The sequence below is a fragment of the Melospiza georgiana genome, chromosome 10 (genome assembly GCF_028018845.1).
Source record: "Melospiza georgiana isolate bMelGeo1 chromosome 10, bMelGeo1.pri, whole genome shotgun sequence".
Taxonomy (NCBI): domain Eukaryota; kingdom Metazoa; phylum Chordata; class Aves; order Passeriformes; family Passerellidae; genus Melospiza; species Melospiza georgiana.
In genome coordinates, this window is record NC_080439.1 from 24615602 (window position 1) to 24635494 (window position 19893).

The 19893-nt window shown below is 45.7% G+C and overlaps 1 protein-coding gene across 1 annotated transcript in view; it reads left to right on the forward strand.

Moving 5' to 3' along the window:
- Window positions 1–14602: 14602 nt before the first annotated feature.
- Window positions 14603–19893, forward strand: part of ARHGEF4 (Rho guanine nucleotide exchange factor 4) — a 115472-nt gene continuing 110181 nt past the window's right edge. The window contains 1 exon segment of the mRNA XM_058031175.1: window positions 14603–15120. Within this exon segment, the coding sequence (XP_057887158.1) occupies window positions 14934–15120 (187 nt within the window). The 5' untranslated portion in view covers window positions 14603–14933.

Genomic DNA, 19893 nt, shown 5'->3' on the forward strand with positions numbered 1-19893 from the left:
CACCTTTTTCACAGATTCTATTCTTTCTAGACCGTGCCATATCTTATGAGGGGAGAAGAATTGACCTGGAATTGTTGGTTAGTTGAAAATAGAAAGGAAGTGCCTGCAGTGGTTTGAGGGTTGTTTTATTTGGGTTCTTCAAGTGATCTGTGAGAAACTGGACAGATACTATTGTCAGGATTTTTTTTGTCATGAGACTCCTGAGTTCACTCATTCCCCAGTGTTGTTATCTCCTACCTTAAATATAATTGATTCTCACACTGATGCTACCTGGAGTAGTAGCTGGTTGCCTAAGGGCACACTCGATTTCAAGTTTTTTGAGTATAAAAACTGTAATTTTGTGTAACCACTCAAATGGGAGTGAAGGGCAAAGCTGTGCAATTCCTTGCTCTTGGCCCAGCATCAAGCAAATAAAATGGATAGTGTAAAGAGCACATCAGGAAGCACAGAGCTTTATATATCAGACCTGCAGGCATCTATGAAGCCTTTTCACACTGTATAACTGAAGTACAGTTGGAAAATCAGAAACAGACAAGAGGTCATTTTTCTGTTTTCAGAGACATGTCTGTGTTTGTAAACAATATTATAGAGTGACCTAAATCCTGGTGGAATGTCAGTGTGATATGCCATCTAAAATGAGGGTGAACAGGGCACTGTCCTGGGCACAGGGAGTGTACACTGCACCTCAAAGAACAGCAGAGCTGCTGCTTCAGGGTGGAGTGCTGCTAAGTGTTTTCTTCTGAGTAGTTCTGTGGCTGAGCAACACAACTTTGCCATCTTCTGTTCAAACTGACTTGAAGCAAACAAGATTTCCATCCAACAAACCCTGTGTTTTCACCTGCAGTTTGTAAACCAGGAGTGCAAGCAGCCATGCCAGTCAGCAGCTGGGAAGAGGCCCAATAAGAAATGGGTTCCCCATCGCAAAAGGAGGCCCCCCCGGGTGCCAGCCTGCCCCGTGGGCACCCTGGAGAGCAGAGCCCGCACGCTCTCCTGCCCTGCTCCCGAGGAAAAAGCCAAGGAGATGCCAGAGAGGAGGAGGAAGAGACCCAAACCCCTCTATAAGTGCTTCAGCTTCGATGATGTTTGGATGGAGAGGAGTCAAAAAAGGAAGCTAGAGAAGGAGACACAGCCAGAGGGAGGGGTTCAGTTGCAACATCTCCCACAGGACCCCTCAAAAGTAAGAAGCCACACAGCGACCTCCTCATTCTCTGGCATTGCCTTCCTCTCTGCTCAGGCTGTTTCTCTCTGCTGCCATCGTGCTCCTGTCCTTACACTTTGTCTGGTACCACTCCTGTCAGCATTTCTGTGGGCCTGGTACTCTGTGGAGACTGCAGAAACACCAAACTGGCTCTTAGGTGATAACATCTGAAGGTGGTGGGTTCCTTAGCTTCTGAAATCGAACAGATCATGCCCTGTGAGATGGTGGGAATAGAATGCAAGAGAATCAGGTTGCTTGGTGAGCTGAGTGATGGGGAGGGCAAGGAGCAAATCAAAGTTTCCTTAAATCAATATAAATTAAACTGATGAAATCTCATTCTGTGCCCTGTGGTGTTGCTATATAACTTTAATAACAGACTTTAAATTAGACTTCCCTTGTATCTGATGCCAACTCCACAATTCCTACTGAAGCAAATTCCTGCTGTGAAACACTCAAGAGAACATTGCCATTGGATTTTTAGCTATTAATATTCTCCTCTCCACTGAGGGAGACTTTTAGTTCAGCATTATGATTGCTTGTGAAAAACTTTGTGGCTGTTGTGACTCACATTGATGGCATCTGTTACTTTTGGATCCAGAGTTAAGGTCTGTTCCCTTCAGGGAGAGTCACAAATCTCTATCCAAGAGCCAAAATTAGCCTTAATACATACAAAAGAACTTCTGGGGAAAAAGACATGAGATCAAGGGATGCTCTATGAAGCCTCTCACAATGATATTGAGAAAGTTTCTGATCAAGCTTGAAATCACGTAGCAGATACTCAAATAAAAGCTTTCCTCAGGGGTTTCTGTTTTGGTCTGCTATCTGTGTTTATTTCCCTTTCTCTCTGTTGTCCTGGTTGCCTGTCTCTTGTTATTATTACATTAAAATTACAATTTTGGAGAGGAGATGAGGCCTCAGTAGTCCTATCACCACTTCAGAATGTGTTTGAGCTTATGTGCACAGATAGTTCTGTGAATGAGAACTGTGAGGGGAAACACTGGCTTGCCCACCATTGCTTGTCCACAGAAAACCTGTCCACCTGGGAGACCTCCCATCAAAGTGACAGACACCTGGGCCAGCAATCCCAGAAACAGGAGTTCTGAAAAACTGCCCCCTGTTCTCCCCTTCTCAAGGAAAGAGACACAAAATCTGGGCTATTTTATATGTGTTGGGCTCTTCAACACAGTGTGGCCAGTTGCTGCCTGGATGAGTGCTGGATATGATTCTCTGATGTGTTTCCCACTCTCAGTTCAGTGAGGATGCTTCTCTGGCTCAGCTCCATGATAGAGACAATGAGTATTGCTCTTGAGGTTTGTGTATGTTAAGATAAAAAAAAAATTAAAAATAAATTACTTGGGTTACCTCTCTATCTTGGCTGAAGTTCTGAGTGCTTAGTGCTGTGCAGGGATGAGGCAGCCTAGTGAAAGTGCATGCCTGGCTTACACAGGGTCAGGGATTAACAGAAATCAGTGAAATGTGCTAAAAATATTTCTCCCAATTCCTGGACAAGCATGGGTAGTGATGGAAATCCAGGGCTGCAGGGCATGTGGGCCAGCACTGAGCCCATTAAGGCTGCTCAGAGGAGTGACCAGTTCCCTCAATAGCTTCCCCTGGAGCCATCAGATCACACAGCTTGAATGCTGTCTGCTCTGCTGATTGACTGCACATTTGGAGGCTGCCAGAAAACAGCTTCTCCTTTAAGCATTTCCACCCTTATTTTCTGGTGCAAACTCACCTCTAAATTGCAATCAGCTGCTCAATGATTTGCAGCTGCCCCCATGCCCACGAGGCCTCTCTGAACATCACCTGCCCAGGGGCTCTTGGGCCTCAGTCAGATTTCTGGTTCATTCTTCTCTGGGAAGAAGGTTTTAGGTAGGTTTGGGGTTTACTGTTTCTGTCCATTTGTGTTTTGTAGGTTATTGACACTTTAATCTTTGTAGGCAGGCCAAGAAAGCAAATGCTGGTTTAATGAGAGGACTGTGGGGAGTCAAAGTCTCTTTTTTTATTCCCATATAACTGAATTTCTTGGCCTGTGCTTTTTATTTATAACAGTAATCACACAGTTTATTTTTCATAGCATTTTATTCTGTCTTTGCAATGCTCTAGTCCTGTAATAGTGCTGGTTTATTCATAGTCGCAAGTGTCTTGGGAGTGCTGTCACAAGCTGCACTGTCTGAGGGCAGTTTTAGAAGGATGCTGAATCCCTTTTAATAAGAAGGAGCAAATTATCCCAAAATAAGCTCTGTAAGATGTTCATTGTCTGTTGTGGTTCTGTGATTGCAACAAGGGGACTGTATGGGGCTTTGGAGAGCTGAAACTACAAGTCTGATGTTTTCTGACATGGCTGCCTTGGGATGTGTGGCTTCTGTTGTGACAAGTCACATTGTGTTAAGTCAAGATCAGGTCAGCCCACAAGGTGATGTAATGCTGCAATATTGGGGAAACAACTCAATGGGGCAGAGCAGAGAGGAATTCTTGCTTATTCAAGTGCTGATTTCTGATACCACTCTATCATTCAGATGAATGTACAGAGAGGAGCATTATGGAAATATAAGGATACTCTGAGGGCTGGCAGTTGGGACAGGGAAAATGGACAAACAATCAAGAAACGACCTAGAAGCTAAAAAAATAAAACACCCCCAAACCCAAAAACACTTAAAATGCCAGTTCTAAACAATTCTATATATTATGGATATTTTTTTGCTTAGGCCCAGTAAACTGCTCTGCTACCTTAAATGGGTACAGCTTGTGTAAATTCCTAGTCAAACTCAAAGCTTGATGCAGCTGTCCCTTATAATGAGATGCAGCCAGTAACAAGCTGAGCAGCTTCTGATCTTTAAAGTCCTAATACAGCACTCCCCGCGCTGCCCACCCCAAGGGGAAGAGGACAAACATAGCTGTGTTCTTTTGCTGTCCATAGGCTGTGCCCTTCAGATGATGGTGGGGTTCAGGCTGTAGCCTGGGCTCCTCTTGCTTGTTTTTAATGCAGGAGAAGTTCCCTCACTGGAGCAGAGGCAATGCCCCAGACCACTGCCATATGGAATGCTGTAATGGCAATGGGCTCTGCTTTGGGAAGTATTCTTGCTCTGAACTGCCCGTCTATTGCCATCCAGTGCTTGCCTGTTTTGACAAAAATTTAAACCCTGGCTCTTACTCTTGATGCCTCTTGAGTGCACAGCAATAGAAGCACAGACATGGCTTCTACGTGCATTTGTTTGAGCACAGTTAGTGCACTGCCAAATTAGAGAGATTCCTAAAAGGCCCATCAGGGGGCTATACCCAGAGGGGGTATCGTGCAGAAAAAGCTCTTTTATTTTGAAAGAGAATTGAGAAGCAGTGAAAAATAGATCTTTAGATCATTGCTCTGAATTTGACTTCTGCAAATCTGATTTTACCCCATCCAAAATAAGAGAAAAGGAAGTTTTGTTGTGTAGTACCATGGTCTGAGCACCGTGGATAACTCAGATAGATTTTAACACAGAAACGAATACACTTTGAGGAGGAAATTTAATGAAAAAAGTCTCCCCCTGATGTGCCCCTGACAAGGCATGGATATACAACAGAGCCTCTGCCAGGGACTGAACTGCTGTGCACAAGAGCATGGAAATAACCTTGGAACCTCTGGCAGAAAATACAGGAGAGAGGACCTTTACTATGGTCTGCTCCCTCATTTCTCATCCTCTCCCTTGTAGGTTGTGCAATGCCTGCCCCATGTAGCTAACACTGCTGAAAATGCTTCTTCTTATGAGTTAGGGCTGTACAGGTCTGCCTGCCGTGCCATAGGAATCAAATGATGCCTGTACCAAAATTTGCTCTGAGGTCCCAGGAATTAATAATAATAAAACCTGCAGTTGTAACAGCCCTAGGCCAGGGTTCTGCTTTCTAGTCTTAAACAGAACAGTAATGCTTTCAACCACCTTTCATGTAAATAACTTAACTTTACCCTTGATGTTTTCAGAGCTGTGGCCCAGGAAGCTTGATTTTCACTGTCACCAGAAGAGTGTGTGCTCCCACTGGATCTTTGCTGTGACTTTTGTAGAGAAACAGACACTGCTGAGTTTAATTTGAACAGGGTTCATACTATCCCTCAAGAGATGGTGATTTGTGTTCTCTTTGTTTTAGGAAAGTTAAGCCCAGGAATAGAAAACCAAAGCAGGCATGGAGCAGCAGCACTCTCAGCTGTGTGAGCACTGTGTGCTGGTTAGTTTGGGAAGGAGGGTTTGGCTAATGGCCATCATCAGGAGAGGTTTCAGCATCAAGGCTGGTCAAGACTTTCTGCTGATAGACATGCTGTGGGCTAGTGGGGAGAGGGAAAGATCCCAGATAGAATACTGAACCTCAGTATTTCAAGTTCCTGGCTCAGAGAAGGATGGATATGTTGTAACTCAATGTCAGGGGCAAAAGCAAGGGCCAATAGTGATAGAATTTAAAAACAGTCTGTGCTCATGGGACCAGTGCTTACTGACCAGCTGATCTTCAAGCCACTGGTGTTTTCTGCATGTGGCAGCCACGGGAGAGAAAAGGAAAAAGGGATAAAAGCATACCTGCAGCATGCCTTAATTGCTACATTCTGTGTTAGAGGCCATGAGCTATGTGTATGTACTTCTATGTTTTCCCCTTTAAACCAGTTAGTAATTCAATGAGATCTGGCAGTGGTATAGAGTTTTCAAAGTTTTATTAAATTCTATAAGTTTTAAAAAATCAATCAGACAAGTAGAAGAGAGTGTGAGAATTCTTACTAGTACCTCTAGCTGAAGAGAAAAATGTTGTTATCCACACTCTGTACGGCTGGTACCGATAAATCTCTGAAGGGAAAAGCTTTATTTTCATGTTAAATACTAGAAGAGGACCTATTAGTCACAAAGCTTCAGGAACAGTTCTGCAGCTGAGGGGATGACTCCTTGTAGTAATGTGAAACCCTGCGCCACAGAAACACTTTACAGGGAGGAGTGAATAAAGGTGTGTGTGGCTGTATGTGAAGTATGAATCTGTTCTTATCACCTTGCAGTTTTCCTTGCCTTCTCACTGTTTTCTAACATTTCCAGCCGCAATCATCCATGTGTGTCCACTAACACGCTGCTTACTTACACGGGCAGCTATCAGACATGGGAAGAGGAGCTCTGGGGTGAACGCTGGGCATTTAACTGCATGTTTGTTGCCCTGTCCTGTTGCAGGCTGGGATAAGTCCATCCATCACATCTCCTGTTGCCTTTGACATCCTGCCCCTGAAGCTGCATTCCTTTTCCAAGAGCACCCCGACAGGCCTGGACTGCGTGGGCTGCAAGCGGCGCGTCTCCGCTCCCGGTGCGTACCCTGGGCTGGGCTGGGTGGGGGCAGCAGAGATGAAGCTCTGCTTTACTGAGTGTGATAAGCCTTCCAACCTGTCCATGATGATGAACATCCATGTCTGAGCAGAAATCTGCTTTAGAGTGGAATCTTTCATGTGCTTTCTCTGCTTTAGAGTGGAATCTTTCATGTGCTTTTCATATTTGGGTTTGTTTTCCCCCTGAGTGGATGAGCAGGGTGCTGTTTAGAGGCATGGCCAGCTTTTTAGTGAAGGAGAGATCACTCCTTGCAATGATGGTGTGCTGTAAGAATCCGTGCCTGCTGGGCTGTTTGGGTCCTGTCCAGCAGCTCTGGACTCCAGCCCACACGATCTCACATGGACAAAGGCAAAAGAGGAGCGCTCTTCTCCGCATGGGGACTAAGTCCAAAATTTATTTCCTTGGTAGGGGACACCAGATCATACAGGTGACCCCAGATGGAAAAGAGGGTGTTGCCTTCTCCCAGGGGGATTTTGAGCTGAGGGGAAGAGGGATGGAGGAAGGGGGCAACAGCCAATGGGGTCCAAGTGAGGAGGGTGAGGGTAGGGGTAACCCAAGCAGAGAGACCCAACACTGATGGGGGAAAAGGGGGAAGACCCTGTGGTGGTAGGATACAAATCATGTGAACAGTGCAAATTACCAAACACCCAGTGCAAATAACTAAATAACTATTCAGTGCAATACAGCAGTGTGCCTGATGGAGAAACACTGCGTTGTCTCGTGAGAACTGTCCCACCTATGATGATGTCACCTCTGTCACACTCTTGAATTAGATTTCTGCTGATGAAATAGACTCTGCCTTGTGTTTGCTGGAGAGCACTACAGTGGGTATGGTGAGATTCCTCTCAGGTTGCTAATTAGGCACTAAAGCAACTAAATGAGCCTCTAGAGACAGAAGTTTCCTGTACTTTAAATCCCCCTAAAGAACAAGTATGCTGTGTTTTCATGAGGAATGCACATGAAGTATCATGTCTGCTTCATTTCCGATGACTGACACTTTCTCAGAATTAAAATGTAACTTGCACAGATTATTAAACTGTGAGATGTATCTTTGCCAGGTTTTTAAATTCTCCATCTGACAGTGCCTGCCCAAACACTGCTGATATCTCTATCACAGCACTTGGGGCTGGAATAAGGAAAACAGAATGCAGAGAAGTTGTTTGGTGTTTAGGAGCCTAGCCAGGAAAAGCCAGCCACAGTTGGGTGCCAAACTGCCATTCCTGCCTCAGAAGGTCTCTGTACCATCGATTAAACCCTGCTGGAGTTACCTAATTAAGGGACAATAACATCCTACTAATTACATCAGAGCTGAATGGTCATAGTATTTTGTCAAGCAAAACTGGTTTGTTTTCTGATGCTTTGTGCAGCTCTTGCACAGAGTCATGAGGCTTGATCTGGAAATAAGAAAACTATTTATTATTGTGGTGTTTAGAGCCTTGCCTTTGCTCTCTCAGCTCTGAGGGCTTTGATCACTTGCTGTCACAGGCATCTGATGCTGCCCCAATGCTTAGGACCAGCTCCCTGGCTGAATTAAAAAAAACCTGTAGCTTTACTCCTTGGAAATCCCACATGGAAAGCCATCATTGTCAAGTTGTCTGTGTATCTCTGACATCAGCTGAAATCCCTGAGCACTGCTGTCATAGAAGTACATTCTGAGTCACAGCTGAGACAAATTTCATGGTAGTTCCCAACTGGGACATGAGGGAGTTAAAAAATATGTATGAATTTCTGAGGGTGAATAGGGGAAATAAATGTATGCAGACTGACCAGCTGGCAGTGCTGTAGGTGTTTATATGCTGTCTAGAAATGGGGCCTGCAACCTGAATCATCTGGGATTCACACAATATTCCTGAGATAGGTACAAGTGAGTTTCATACCATGACCTAAGAATTTCTGAGTAAATGTAGCAAAACAAATGAAATTGAGCAGAATCATTTTTCCACCACCAAAACCATGCTCCTGGGAAAGGAAACTGATGGAGAGAGGAAGCAGAGGTTCTTCTCCCACAGCCATCTCTGTTAGCTGCTGCACGTGGGCTTCATTTGAAGCATTCTGGAGCAGATGAATGTGGGCACGTGTCCTGCCTGTGGTGGGATGTGGATGAGAACAAAACTGCAAGTTACTGAAGTAATGCTCTGAGGCTGATGGATCAGTTTTAAGATCGGCCATGTCCTTGAGGCAGCAGTAGTGCAGCAGAATGCCTTCTTTGGTTCTTGTACAGATTTGTCGTAATACCTGTTGTTTTTGACAGAGCTGTAGGGCATGTAAAATAAATATAAAATAGTCAATTCATTTAATCTAATTTTAAGATCTCTAACTCCAAAGCTGTAGCTGCTTGTATTAATGATCCCAGTCTATGCTGTAGTCATAAAACACGGGATATAAAAGTACTATGCAATATCCAGTGCTACTCGATACTTCCCTATTGAAAATACTGAAAAATTTCCCACTCCCAAAGTCTGCACCTCGTCACCTTGTGCAGGGAATTCTGCAGAGACTGGGAGGGATGGAGGATGGAGACCTCTCTAGTTCTGCAGTGTGAAATGATGGCTGGGATGGTCGCAGCCCAAAAGATGCCATGCACAGCTCTCAGACTCTGTCATGCACCTACCCGGGGACAGGGACAAGAGCTGGGGACAGCCTGGCTACCCTGGCTGGGCTGGGTGCATTTTGCTGGAACAGCATGACAGCAGAGAAATTTCATTTAAATGCTAGATGCCCTGTGCCCGTCCCGGCTCTGTGCGCAGTCGGAGCCCCCGCTCTCGCTGCCGTGTGCCCCGCTGGCAGGAACGGGCAGGGTGAGAGCCGGGCCCGCAGCGGGGACAGGCCCTGCCCGCCGCTGCCTCAGCCCGGGCAGGCCCTGCGGAGCCGGGCGGCACCGGCAGGTGGCTCTGACCGCTGTGGAATCACAGAATGACCAGTTTGGGAGAGACCTTTAAGACCATCGAGTCCAACCCAGCCCCAACAGCCCAACTCAGCCCTGGCACCCAGTGCCACATCCAGGCTTGGTTAAACACACCCAGGGATGGGGACTGCGCCACCTCCCTGGGCAGCCATTCCAGAACTTCATCACTCTTTCCATGGAAAACTTTTTCCTGATATCCAACCTATATTTCCCTTGGCACAGCTTGAGGCTGTGTGCTCTGGCTGTGTCAGTGCTGCTGCAGACAGAGCCCAGCCCCAGGTAACTGTAACCACCCTTGACTGTAACCTGCCTGTAACCACCCTTCAGGGAGCTGCAGAGAGTGATGAGGGCAGCCCTGAGTCGCCTTTTCTGCAGGCTGAGCACCCCCAGCTCCCTCAGGGGTTCCTCATAAGGCTGCTGTTCTCAGCCCCTAAATGTGGCGGGCCGGGCCATGCCGGGCTGGGCTGTGCCGGGCTGGGCTGTCCCCAGGTGAGCTGGGCCGGGCTGTGCTGGCTGGATTGTCCCCGGGCCGGGCCGGGCTGTCCCCAGGTGAGCTGGGCTGGGCTGTGCGGGGCTGGGCTGTCCCCAGGTGAGCTGGGCTGGGCTGTGCTGGGCTGGACTGTCCCCAGGTGTGCTGGGCTGGGCTGTGCTGGGCCAGGCCGGGCTGTCCCCAGGCCAGGCCCAGCACGGAGCCCCCGTTGGGATGGTGCGGCACACACGGGCACCCCAGGGCCGCAAGCTTCACCGTCCTGCTCAAACATCAGAACACCTGAATGGTTGGGAACAGCTTTCTTGGCTGCACACACTCTTCAGCAGGGAGTGTTGGTGAATATTGAGTGTCTTTCCCCTTTAGTTCACAGAATATTCTGGTTTGGAAGGGACCCAAAAGCATCATCGAGTCCAACTCCTGGCAGTCCCCAGGAGCCGCACGCGTGTCTGAGGGCTTTGTGAAAATGCTTCTTGGACTCTGGCTGGCTTGGTGCTGCGACCGCTGCCCTGGTGTCAAACCACCATCTAAAAAGTGAAAAATCCTTTTCCTAATATCCAAACTAAACCTCCCCAACACAACTTGAGGCCATTCCCTTGAGTCCTGTCACCGACTGCCAGAGAGGAGAGATCATTGTCTGTCCCTCTGCTTCCCTGTGTGAGAAAGTCTGACTGCCATGAGGTCCCCCCTCAATCTCCTCCTTTTCTGGTTGTCTGGTACTCCTATGTCGTCATTTGTACCATTCAGTCTGTTCCTTACTGCCAGGTTAGGAAGCAAGCCACTTCCTAAAGTAGGTATGGGAGAACTTTTCTGCTTTTTAGCAGCCTCTGAAGACCTTTTGACACAGGTATTGTGCCAGGGGAGGGGTGGGAAGAAGGGCCTAATGTGTACTGGAGTGAGCCAGTAGCAGGATAACGAGGCTCTGGGTTAAAGCAGTGGACCAGCATGTTTGTCTTTTAGGCTATGAGACCTATTTTCTCCTTCCCCATCTCTCCTGAGTCTGGTGTTTGTTTATTTATAGACTGAAGACTGCCTAAAATTGGGGATGTTGCTGGGAAGCTGTTTGGACAGTGGCTGCAGCTGTGAGAATGTAACTGCAACAATGCTGAAGCCAGAGAGGGGCAGTTCTGTGTGTGAGAGCTACCAGCCCATGGGACTAGAGCAGAGGGAACATTCAGGGCAGATGCTGCCATTTCTGAGCTTTTCCTTAGGGACTTTCCAGCAGAAGGCAATCACAAGGTGACACAGTGACAGACACAGGTAATTGCCTGAGAACTGGGGTTTCTTGACATCCCTGCTCTCACTCTATCCATGCCTCTCAGGCACACACTTCTCTATTCCTGTGCCAGCTTGTCACCCTGTCCCAGATGTTTCCCTCAGTCTGCCTCTCAGATACTCTGAAACTTTTGGTCTGGGACAGGGACACAGGACAATAAACCTCCAGGGTTTGTCATATCCTCACAGAGGGAGGAACCTACAACCTGTGCATTACAAGATAGGTTTGTAGCTGTGCTAGAACAAACTTATAGCTGTATTATTTTAAATCATTATCTAAATGCAGATCAAATCTTTTTGGCAACTTTCCATGTGTCTTGTCAGATTGGACCAGCCCCAGATCTTTGAATTTTCCATCAGATATCTACAAGAGATGCCCTGGAGTTAGACCACAGAGCTGTGGTTGGCTGTGCCAAGCAGAGAGACACGAATTCCCTGTGACTGATGTGTGCTGATGAGGAACATACTGGTGGCCTTGGAAATCCTGCAACAAGAATAGGCAGGCCAAGTTCTCAAGGGCTGAATCTTTTGTGGACAGTCTGGAAAACAGTGACCACTTAGTGATACTGAGTTATCCTCCAGCCTCCCTGGTGTAGCGGAAAGTATTTCTCAGAGGCAAAGGGACTGTTTGTTTACTCAACATCATGTGGACATCTTTCATCTTTTTTTCCCAGCTATAGATGTGCTGTTAAACTCACACTTGGCAACAGTTAATGTGAAGATGTTTGACAGTCACTGGAGAAATCTGTTCAAGAGGGAAAATATTAGCTCAATAACAGGACTTCATTATGTCTTATAAATATTTAGCAGTCCTGTAGTTCAGCAAAATAGCAAGCTGAGTTATTTATTCCATTTTTGTCATTTTAGCTCTTGAAGAAAGTGGTATGCAAGTTCCCAGAAGTGCATCATGGTAGCTGTAGCATGAAATGTGTGTTCCATCCCCATTAACTAGAGGAGTATAATTGAATTTAAGTGGCTAAAAAATAATCACATTGCCTACTGTATACTTTTGACTTTGTCTCTTAAACACAGAAAGATTAGACCCACTATGTCAGTCTTGGTTCTGTTTAACCACAGCCACAAACATTTGCCCTCTGTGAGGTCTTTGATAATGTGCTCACTCAAAGGGTTTCATCCAGTCTTAAAATCAGAGCCTGGAAGTGGCTGAGTTCCTGAAATTTGTCTCAGCAAGTTGAGTGGGATTGTCTGTATTAGCTATTGAAGTGAAAGGTTTAGCATACCAATAAAAACCTTCTGTGGGGCAAAGAGAGAAGAAGAAGGTCCTAGGAAATCCTGAATGATTCTGGTAATCACTGTTCAAAGCTACAAGATTACAGGAGAACCCAGCAGAGGCTAAAAAATCCAGCAGATATTTAGGATCAGGTTGTCCAAGGCTAGCTTGGCAATATTTACCAGGCTGTGCAGTGAGATTCTTAATCTTTACTTGGAATCAGTTACTGCTACATCAGCCTTAGATAACTTCTTCTCTAATGCCACAGAAGAAAATCTCCATGTAGATTTTACAACAACAATAACAAGATCTGTAGTTGGTGGAACCCCTCTATTATGGGTTGCAGTCTTGAACTCTGACAAAACTTTTGCTTTCCACAATTTGGCTGTGTAGAATTTTTCTTCTTTCCATTCTATCAGAAAATTCCTCACCAGTGCATACATACAACAGCCACACATACATAAGGATAATTAGGACTGAATTGTAACTTTCTTCTTCTCAATGCCTTGTTCTCCAAATCCACAGAACAGCTGCATTTGTCTTTGTTGTCAGTGTTTAATTTACCTTCCCCTGATTATTGTGATCAAGAGGAGTTTCTCTCCAGATGTACTTGAATGCAGACAGTTCTGGAAGAACCAGATCAATGCAGAAGAGTTCCACTGCACTCAAATCAAGAACACATTTCCATTTCTCTGTTAGGAAGTATTTGATAATTTGGTTCATTCAGAAGATAATTGAAGGAATTATTTTGTTACAGATCACCAGAAATGTAATTTTCTTTTTATTTTTTTACTGCTATAGAGACCATTCTTTTGAAGAATAGCTGAAATATTGAAGTTGGTTCAGCATTATTGGATGCTTTGTGATATTCTCCAGTGATGGAGTGTGACATTTTTTTCCTTTTAGGAAATACTCAGTAAACCAGAAGTCTTACTGCACTGAAATAACTCTGCTACTGCATGGATAGTGAGGCAACTCAAAGGGGTCTCTATTGCAACAAGCTGTGATGGCCTTATTTACTTTGCAAAGAGCCACCTTACATACATGTAAAATAAGCATTTTCAGTTCTTGTGTGAAACTGGGCTCCTGGGTTTGGATTTGGGTGTCTGGAGCCACGTTCACTCTCCATGTGACAGGAGCAGTGTGGGGTTTTCCTTTGGGGCTGTCCCTCTCCCACATGTGCTGGGGGAGCTGATTTCCTTTGCTTTGGTCCAGCCCTACTTGCAGTCTCACCTGGCTAAACTTTCACCTGGCCTGGGTAATCCCACACTGAACCAAGCTACTTCTGGTCTCACACTCTTTTCTGCTGCACAGGGTGCAAACCACGTGGCTACTCTTAAATTATTTTGGTAGTTTGGCAAATCTGCTGTCTGCAAGGTCTTTGAGCAGAGTGGCAGCCTAGGAATGTCCTTTATTACAAAATGTCTCTGGTGCCTCAAAGCTGTTGTTAGAGTGTACAGGTATTTCTGCATTCCCAGGAAATTGGGATTCTTTCAAGATCCTTCTTACAGGGATACAGGGAATCTCCTGTTAGGTAATGAGAATATAAAACTTTCTGGTAAATGGTAGTCGGGGATGCTGTTTCAGTTGGGACTGAGGTCTCTTGCAAAGATTACACATGGAACTAGGGATCATACCAGGTCTGCAGTCTGGGAGTGGATGCTAAGTGATTTTTCAAAACTCCCAGCTGCAATCTTCCGAAATCTCAATCTGTGTTTTTCTGGCTTTAATTTCATTTTGAATTCTTTTTCCGAGTACTTACAAAAATAGTTTTTTAATAGCAGCAGCCACAGCCAGTTCTAAACACGATTAGTTTATATGTTAAATCCTTTCTGAGTTCTCAGGGGAAACAGATAACACAAGGTCTCTCTCACTCGGGCATTTTTAAAACGCATGAAATTCTACTATTTCCACGTATTTATTTTTAATCTGACAGTCCTGCTAAATTAGGAGGAGAGATCTCTGTCTCACCCCTTGCTTCCTTATGCCTTGAAATCGGCTTTAATAAAAATCAGCCGCTGGAAGCTGCGGCCGAGCGCAGCGGAGCCGCCTCGGAGGGAGCCTCCTTAGCGGACCCCTATGATGTCAGGATGCACCGAGGCGAGCGGAGCGGAGCCTCGGCACCCAGCGCAGAGCTCCGCCGGCGCTGCCAGGGATCCAGCGCAGAGCTCCGCCGGCGCTGCCAGGCATCCAGCGCAGAGCTCCCGCTGCCCTGTGAGGGCTCCGCCGGAGCCTCGGCACCCAGCGCAGAGCTCCGCCGGCTCCCGCTGCCCTGTGAGGGCTCTGCCGGAGCCTCGGCATCCAGCGCAGAGCTCCGCCGGCACTGCCCGCTCCCGCTGCCCTGTGAGGGCTCCGCAGAGCGGTTGCCGCTCCCGCTGCCCTGTGAGGGCTCCGCTGAGCGCTGCCCGCTCTCCCTGCCCTGCCCGCTCCCCCTGCCCTGCCCGCTCCCCGTGCCCTGCCCGCTCCCCGCCGCAGCCCCCTGGAGCCCCCGGCTCCCCCTGGCATTCGCCCGCATGAGGACCCAGCAGTGCCCCAGCGAGTCCAGCGGGGCTCACAGTGCCGAGAACTGCAGCAGCAGCGGCAGCTCCGGGCTCTCGCCGGGCTCGGATTCAGACAGCAGCGGGGTGGTGTGTGGTGGTGGTGGCATGAGAGGCGTCCTGTCCAGGTACTGGAGCTTGGAGAGTCTGCACTCTGCCACAGGTAAGGGGCTCTTCTCTTCCTTTTTCTTTTTTCCTTTTTTTTTTCTTTTTTTTTTTTAACTGCTCTATGATATTGCACTGACCTTGAGGAACCAAACCAAACCTTCTGGAAAAAGCATATGATTTGGAAATGCAGTATCTTCATCTGGAGAGACAACCAAAGCATTCAGTGTTTGCTAGCTATACCCTCTGCAGACTTAAACGTAAACCAAAACAGCACAGACACTTAATAGACTTCTTGAGTCAGGAGGGAAGAAATAGGGTTTTCATGGCTTTGGAAACAGTGTGTAGGCTTCTACCTGATTACAGCTGTCCTTGCCTATTGGAACATTTCTCATTTCAGATTAATCACATAGAGTTGATATTTCTCTGTGTAAATTCCAATGCAGAGTGTCACTGCCTCTAGAAAATGCCCAGATGAGTGCTGTGCAGCAGATGAGAGTGAGGTAGGGTTGCACTGCTGTGCACTGAAGGAGGGAAAGACAGTTCCCTGAGCCAGATGCTCAAGTTCACTTTTTGCTTTCCCATCCATTATTTAATGTCTTTCTAAACCAGAGATCTTGGAGACATGTTCACGTAGCCTGGACCTGTTCTGGCTTAGCCTGTCTGGGTCTGGCATTCTGGTTTTTAGTTACAAACCCTGTTTAGGGTTTGAATGTTTGAACTGCAAGCATAGTAAAGAAGCTTTCTCATTCCCGACTAATCCTAGCAAAAGATCCTGGCAATGATGTTACTGGCCAATGACTGCTGAGCTGTTCAGCTGTTGCTGTTTAGAGAGATTTTTAATAGAGCTGCAGTAAATTAGTTCCTCTCTTAGATAAATTCAGACAAGTGCCTTCAAGGCCACCAGTGACTGCCATTTCCTTAGTAAAAATACCCAGTGCTACCAGCTAGAATCAAGGCTTGGGAAGAATTTAGGGTGCAGTTCTGTGTAATCTGCTTTAGTTGTGTGTACTTTTAATTATTGGAAGGTTTTATCATTCCATCTGCTGCTGTAGATTCAGAGCTGTTTAATAAAATCTCCATTGCAGCTCTGGAGTCTGTGCTGAAGTGTGGGTAACTGCACAGCCATACAGGAAAGGGCTACAGCAGGGTGCCCAGTCTCCCTGATTTCCACCCTGCACACCCACCTTCCAGGTGGCCAAAAGCACAGCACATCCTCAGAGTCCAGGGACAGGAAAAAGCTGAGAGATCAAGCCATTGGTGCTGTTTTGGGGGAAGACCTGTGTTGCAGGTACAAGATGATGTGCTTTTGCATTCTCAGCTCCATCTGTGGCTGTTTGCTCCTGTAGCTGGGAGTGCAGGTTAACCCCAGCATGCTGCCATTGGCATGCAGGGTAAGTGTGGCACGGGGTCTTGGTGCAAACTCTGCTCAGAGTTGTGTGGGGTTGCAGGGTTTGCTGTCAGCTGCCCTCCCTGGAAGCATTCTTGGGCTTAATCAGGTCACTTGAAACAAATGGTGTACAGTGATACAGAAGAAGTGAGGTTGATGGAAGAAGCAGGCTCTGAAATTAAGTCTGTTTTTCTAAATGCTCTTTCATTTCCACAAGTCTTGCTCCCAAGGCTGTGAGGCATGGTGTCATTTTGTGGATGCTACATGCATTTAGCAGGAAATACAGAGATGTGAAGAAATGGAACAGAAAATGGTATGGAGACAGACTGAGGACAGAGAAAAACCAAATCAAGTTTCATAATTACAGTATTGATATATAAATACAATAACAAAAGCAGATCACTGCATTTCAGACTCCTTGCTGCCTGTGTGGTAGGTGTCTTCTCCTGGTAAAAGATTTCTGAGCAGTTTGTCTCTAACTACTAATACAATTCAGGTCAGAATTAGAATTAAACTTTGAGAAAAATGGATCACTAGGAGGAATTTATTTTGTTTTGATTCTTCTCTGTCAGAATTCTTCTTTGGCTCAAACTTAGGAAGTTGTGGCAGAACTGCTCCTCTCCACCATCAATTGTCTGAGGAGTGAGGCAGGATTTCTTAAAAGCTTGTGCTAAGTAACATTTTTGAATGGTAAAATTTAATACACTGTTTAAACCAACCAGAAAAACCCAAACAGAAAACCTAAGAAAAAGAAACAACAACCCAGCAGGAGCAGTAGCAGCTGGCAATGCATGAGAGAAGCAGCAACTAAAATGTGTGGCAATGTCCTCTCCTCAGAGGAGCAGGGAGCCTCCAGCATCTTTCTATGGGATACATCAAGGAGTTAGGGGGGAAAAGAGTACAGACTGTATGGAAACACTAAAAAGTTTCATTAAAAAAGGTCTGAGGGACGAGTCAGTCCCTCTCCTGTCTGAAAGGGATTCTGCATGTCCTTAAGGCTGCACAGGTGCACTTGGCAGAGAGGGTTTTGCTTTTTCCCCTGTGTGTACTTTTTCTTTAGTGGTCTTTATCCTGAGTCTGTTGCTGTCTAAGACTTCAGGGAAGATTAGAAATGAACCAGATTTAAATGACTGAAGTGTGGAGGTGAAAAGAAGGTGGGAGGTACGATTGGAATGCATCCATTGGAGTTTTTCTTTTAGATAATTTAGATTCCAAGGAAGTGAAGAGGCAGAGATGTATGTGTGCTTATGTATGCATACATTTGACAGTGTGTGATTTCAGAAATACAAACTGACATCCCCTGTGTAGAAAAGACAGAGTTTTCTGAGGTTCACAGCAGCAAAACCTGTTTTTGGTTTGTTATCTTCCTCTGCAGTCAGTAATGAAATATACAATTCCTTTTGGTTTGGGGTTGGCCTTGTTGTAATATATTGATCAAGAGGGGAAGCTAAATGTGATAGTTGAAAGAGAAAAGACCTGTTGTTACAGCATAAACTTCTGTGCAAATGCTGCTTGAAATACAACTATGCAAAAAACCCCATGGTTCAGGCTTATAGGAAGTGAAAAAAAATCTACTGTTTTTTAGTATCAGTGGCATTTCTGGTCTAAATGTCAATAAACACTACCTTACATGAGAAGGCCCTTCTCCCTGAAGCTAAACATAAACATGAAAATAAGGAAGGAAATAAATAAAATGGAAATAAGGAATGCTTTATTCTCCTACCAGGCCCTCCATATGAGAATGCCAGAGGACTTTGCAAACATCAGTAACCCTCACAGGGGCCCAAAAGACTTTCAAAGCATGATTTAGGATAGATAAAAAGGTATATTTGATACTTAGACAGTATCCTTGCTATTTTGAAATACTTATGGGCAGTGTCCAAGTCCGGTGCAGATCCCCTGAGAGAAAAGGACTGGGAGCTGGGGTGGCTCAGCAATTCTGAAAATCAGGCTGTAAGTATCTCAGCTGGCCAAAACCCCATAAGGCATCCAGAGTAAAAGTCACTTCTAGTGCCAGTGCTCCAGTGGCACTCTGGGTGCTCTAGCCCTGGTTTCCTAGGCAGGACTTTGTACCCCAGGGCTGCCTGTATCCCATTCATCACTGCTGTACAACTCCACTGAAAAGTTTTTGCTTGAGGATGTTTCCAGTTTCAAGCCTGTGGGCAGCTCTCTTTGCCTCTCCAGCTCCTTTGTTGCAGGTCCAATCCCAAGCTCATTAACACTTCTGTTTATTCTTTTTCTTGTCCAAGTTGGGAAGGACTGGAAGAGCAGAGAAAGGTAGGGACAAAGGGGGAATCACAACCTGGAGGAGTAGTGGTTGCCATAGTTTCCCTGGGATCCTCTGTGTATTTGTGCACATGTAGCAATTTAATTGTACAGGCTCCACTTCAGTGAGCCTCTGCGAGATTTGTGGCTCCTAGTATGCAGATATGCTCATCTCCTGCCCTTGGGAATATGGCCTTTAAACAAACAAGAAAACATGAAGAATGGGTGTGGAGGGTTTTTTCCTTCATTCAGAGCTTAAAAAGAAAATTGTGGTTTTTTTAGGAAGGTTTTTTCCAAGTCATTCATTTCATTGTTGTGGCTCATGAGAGAGCCAGTAATAGAGCTGTGGCAAATGCTTTGAGTCTTTCTTGTTTGGCAAGAGATTTTCTTTTGAGCTTTTCTTTTTCCTTTTTCTTCCCCTAGCCCTGTCTTTTTGGTACTGATGTCTTCAGCTGTGTTCATGGACTGCAGTGCATAATTCCACTGATCCTTCTTTCTCTAGGGTCACTCAGTCAGCAAGAGTTAGAGGTCACACAAGGGGAGATTGATTTAAGGTTCAAATTGCTTCAGAAGGCATCCAAAGGAGAGCAGGAAGGGAAAAAAGTGAGTGTGTCAGAGCATCCAGTGCAGCATCTCCAGGTTGTGTTGCACCATTGCCTTGGCAAATCCTGAGCTAGGATATTTCAGCTGGATTCATTGCTTGCACTCTAACTTGTCCCATGTGTTCCCTCATATATCTCCTGTCACCTTCAGAATAACTCCCACTCATCTTCTGGACAATAATCAATGGATTTAAGAGCAAACAAACAATAATCCATGCTAAATTCACTTGGATTTTTTTTCCTCTGTGTAGATTAATTTGTAATGGTGACCTGTATGGTAAGGTTAAACCTAAGGGCAATCCTGAACTTTTGAGGAAGAACTACAAGATGCACATCTCTTGGATGAGCTTTTTTTAGTGCCCTAAAGCTTAAGTAAATATTTCTTAGTTGAAAATACATCTTCCAAGTAGTGTTGAGTGTTGCTGAACTGTGACTTGGCACCACATTCAAATAGTGAGGGCATCGATATTAGTAAGTGGTTGAGTTCATTCCAGTAAAGGGAATCTCAGTCAATGCTAACTGTGTGTAAACTTGGCCACCTAACACATTTAGTGCACTTACAGAAATGGTTTTT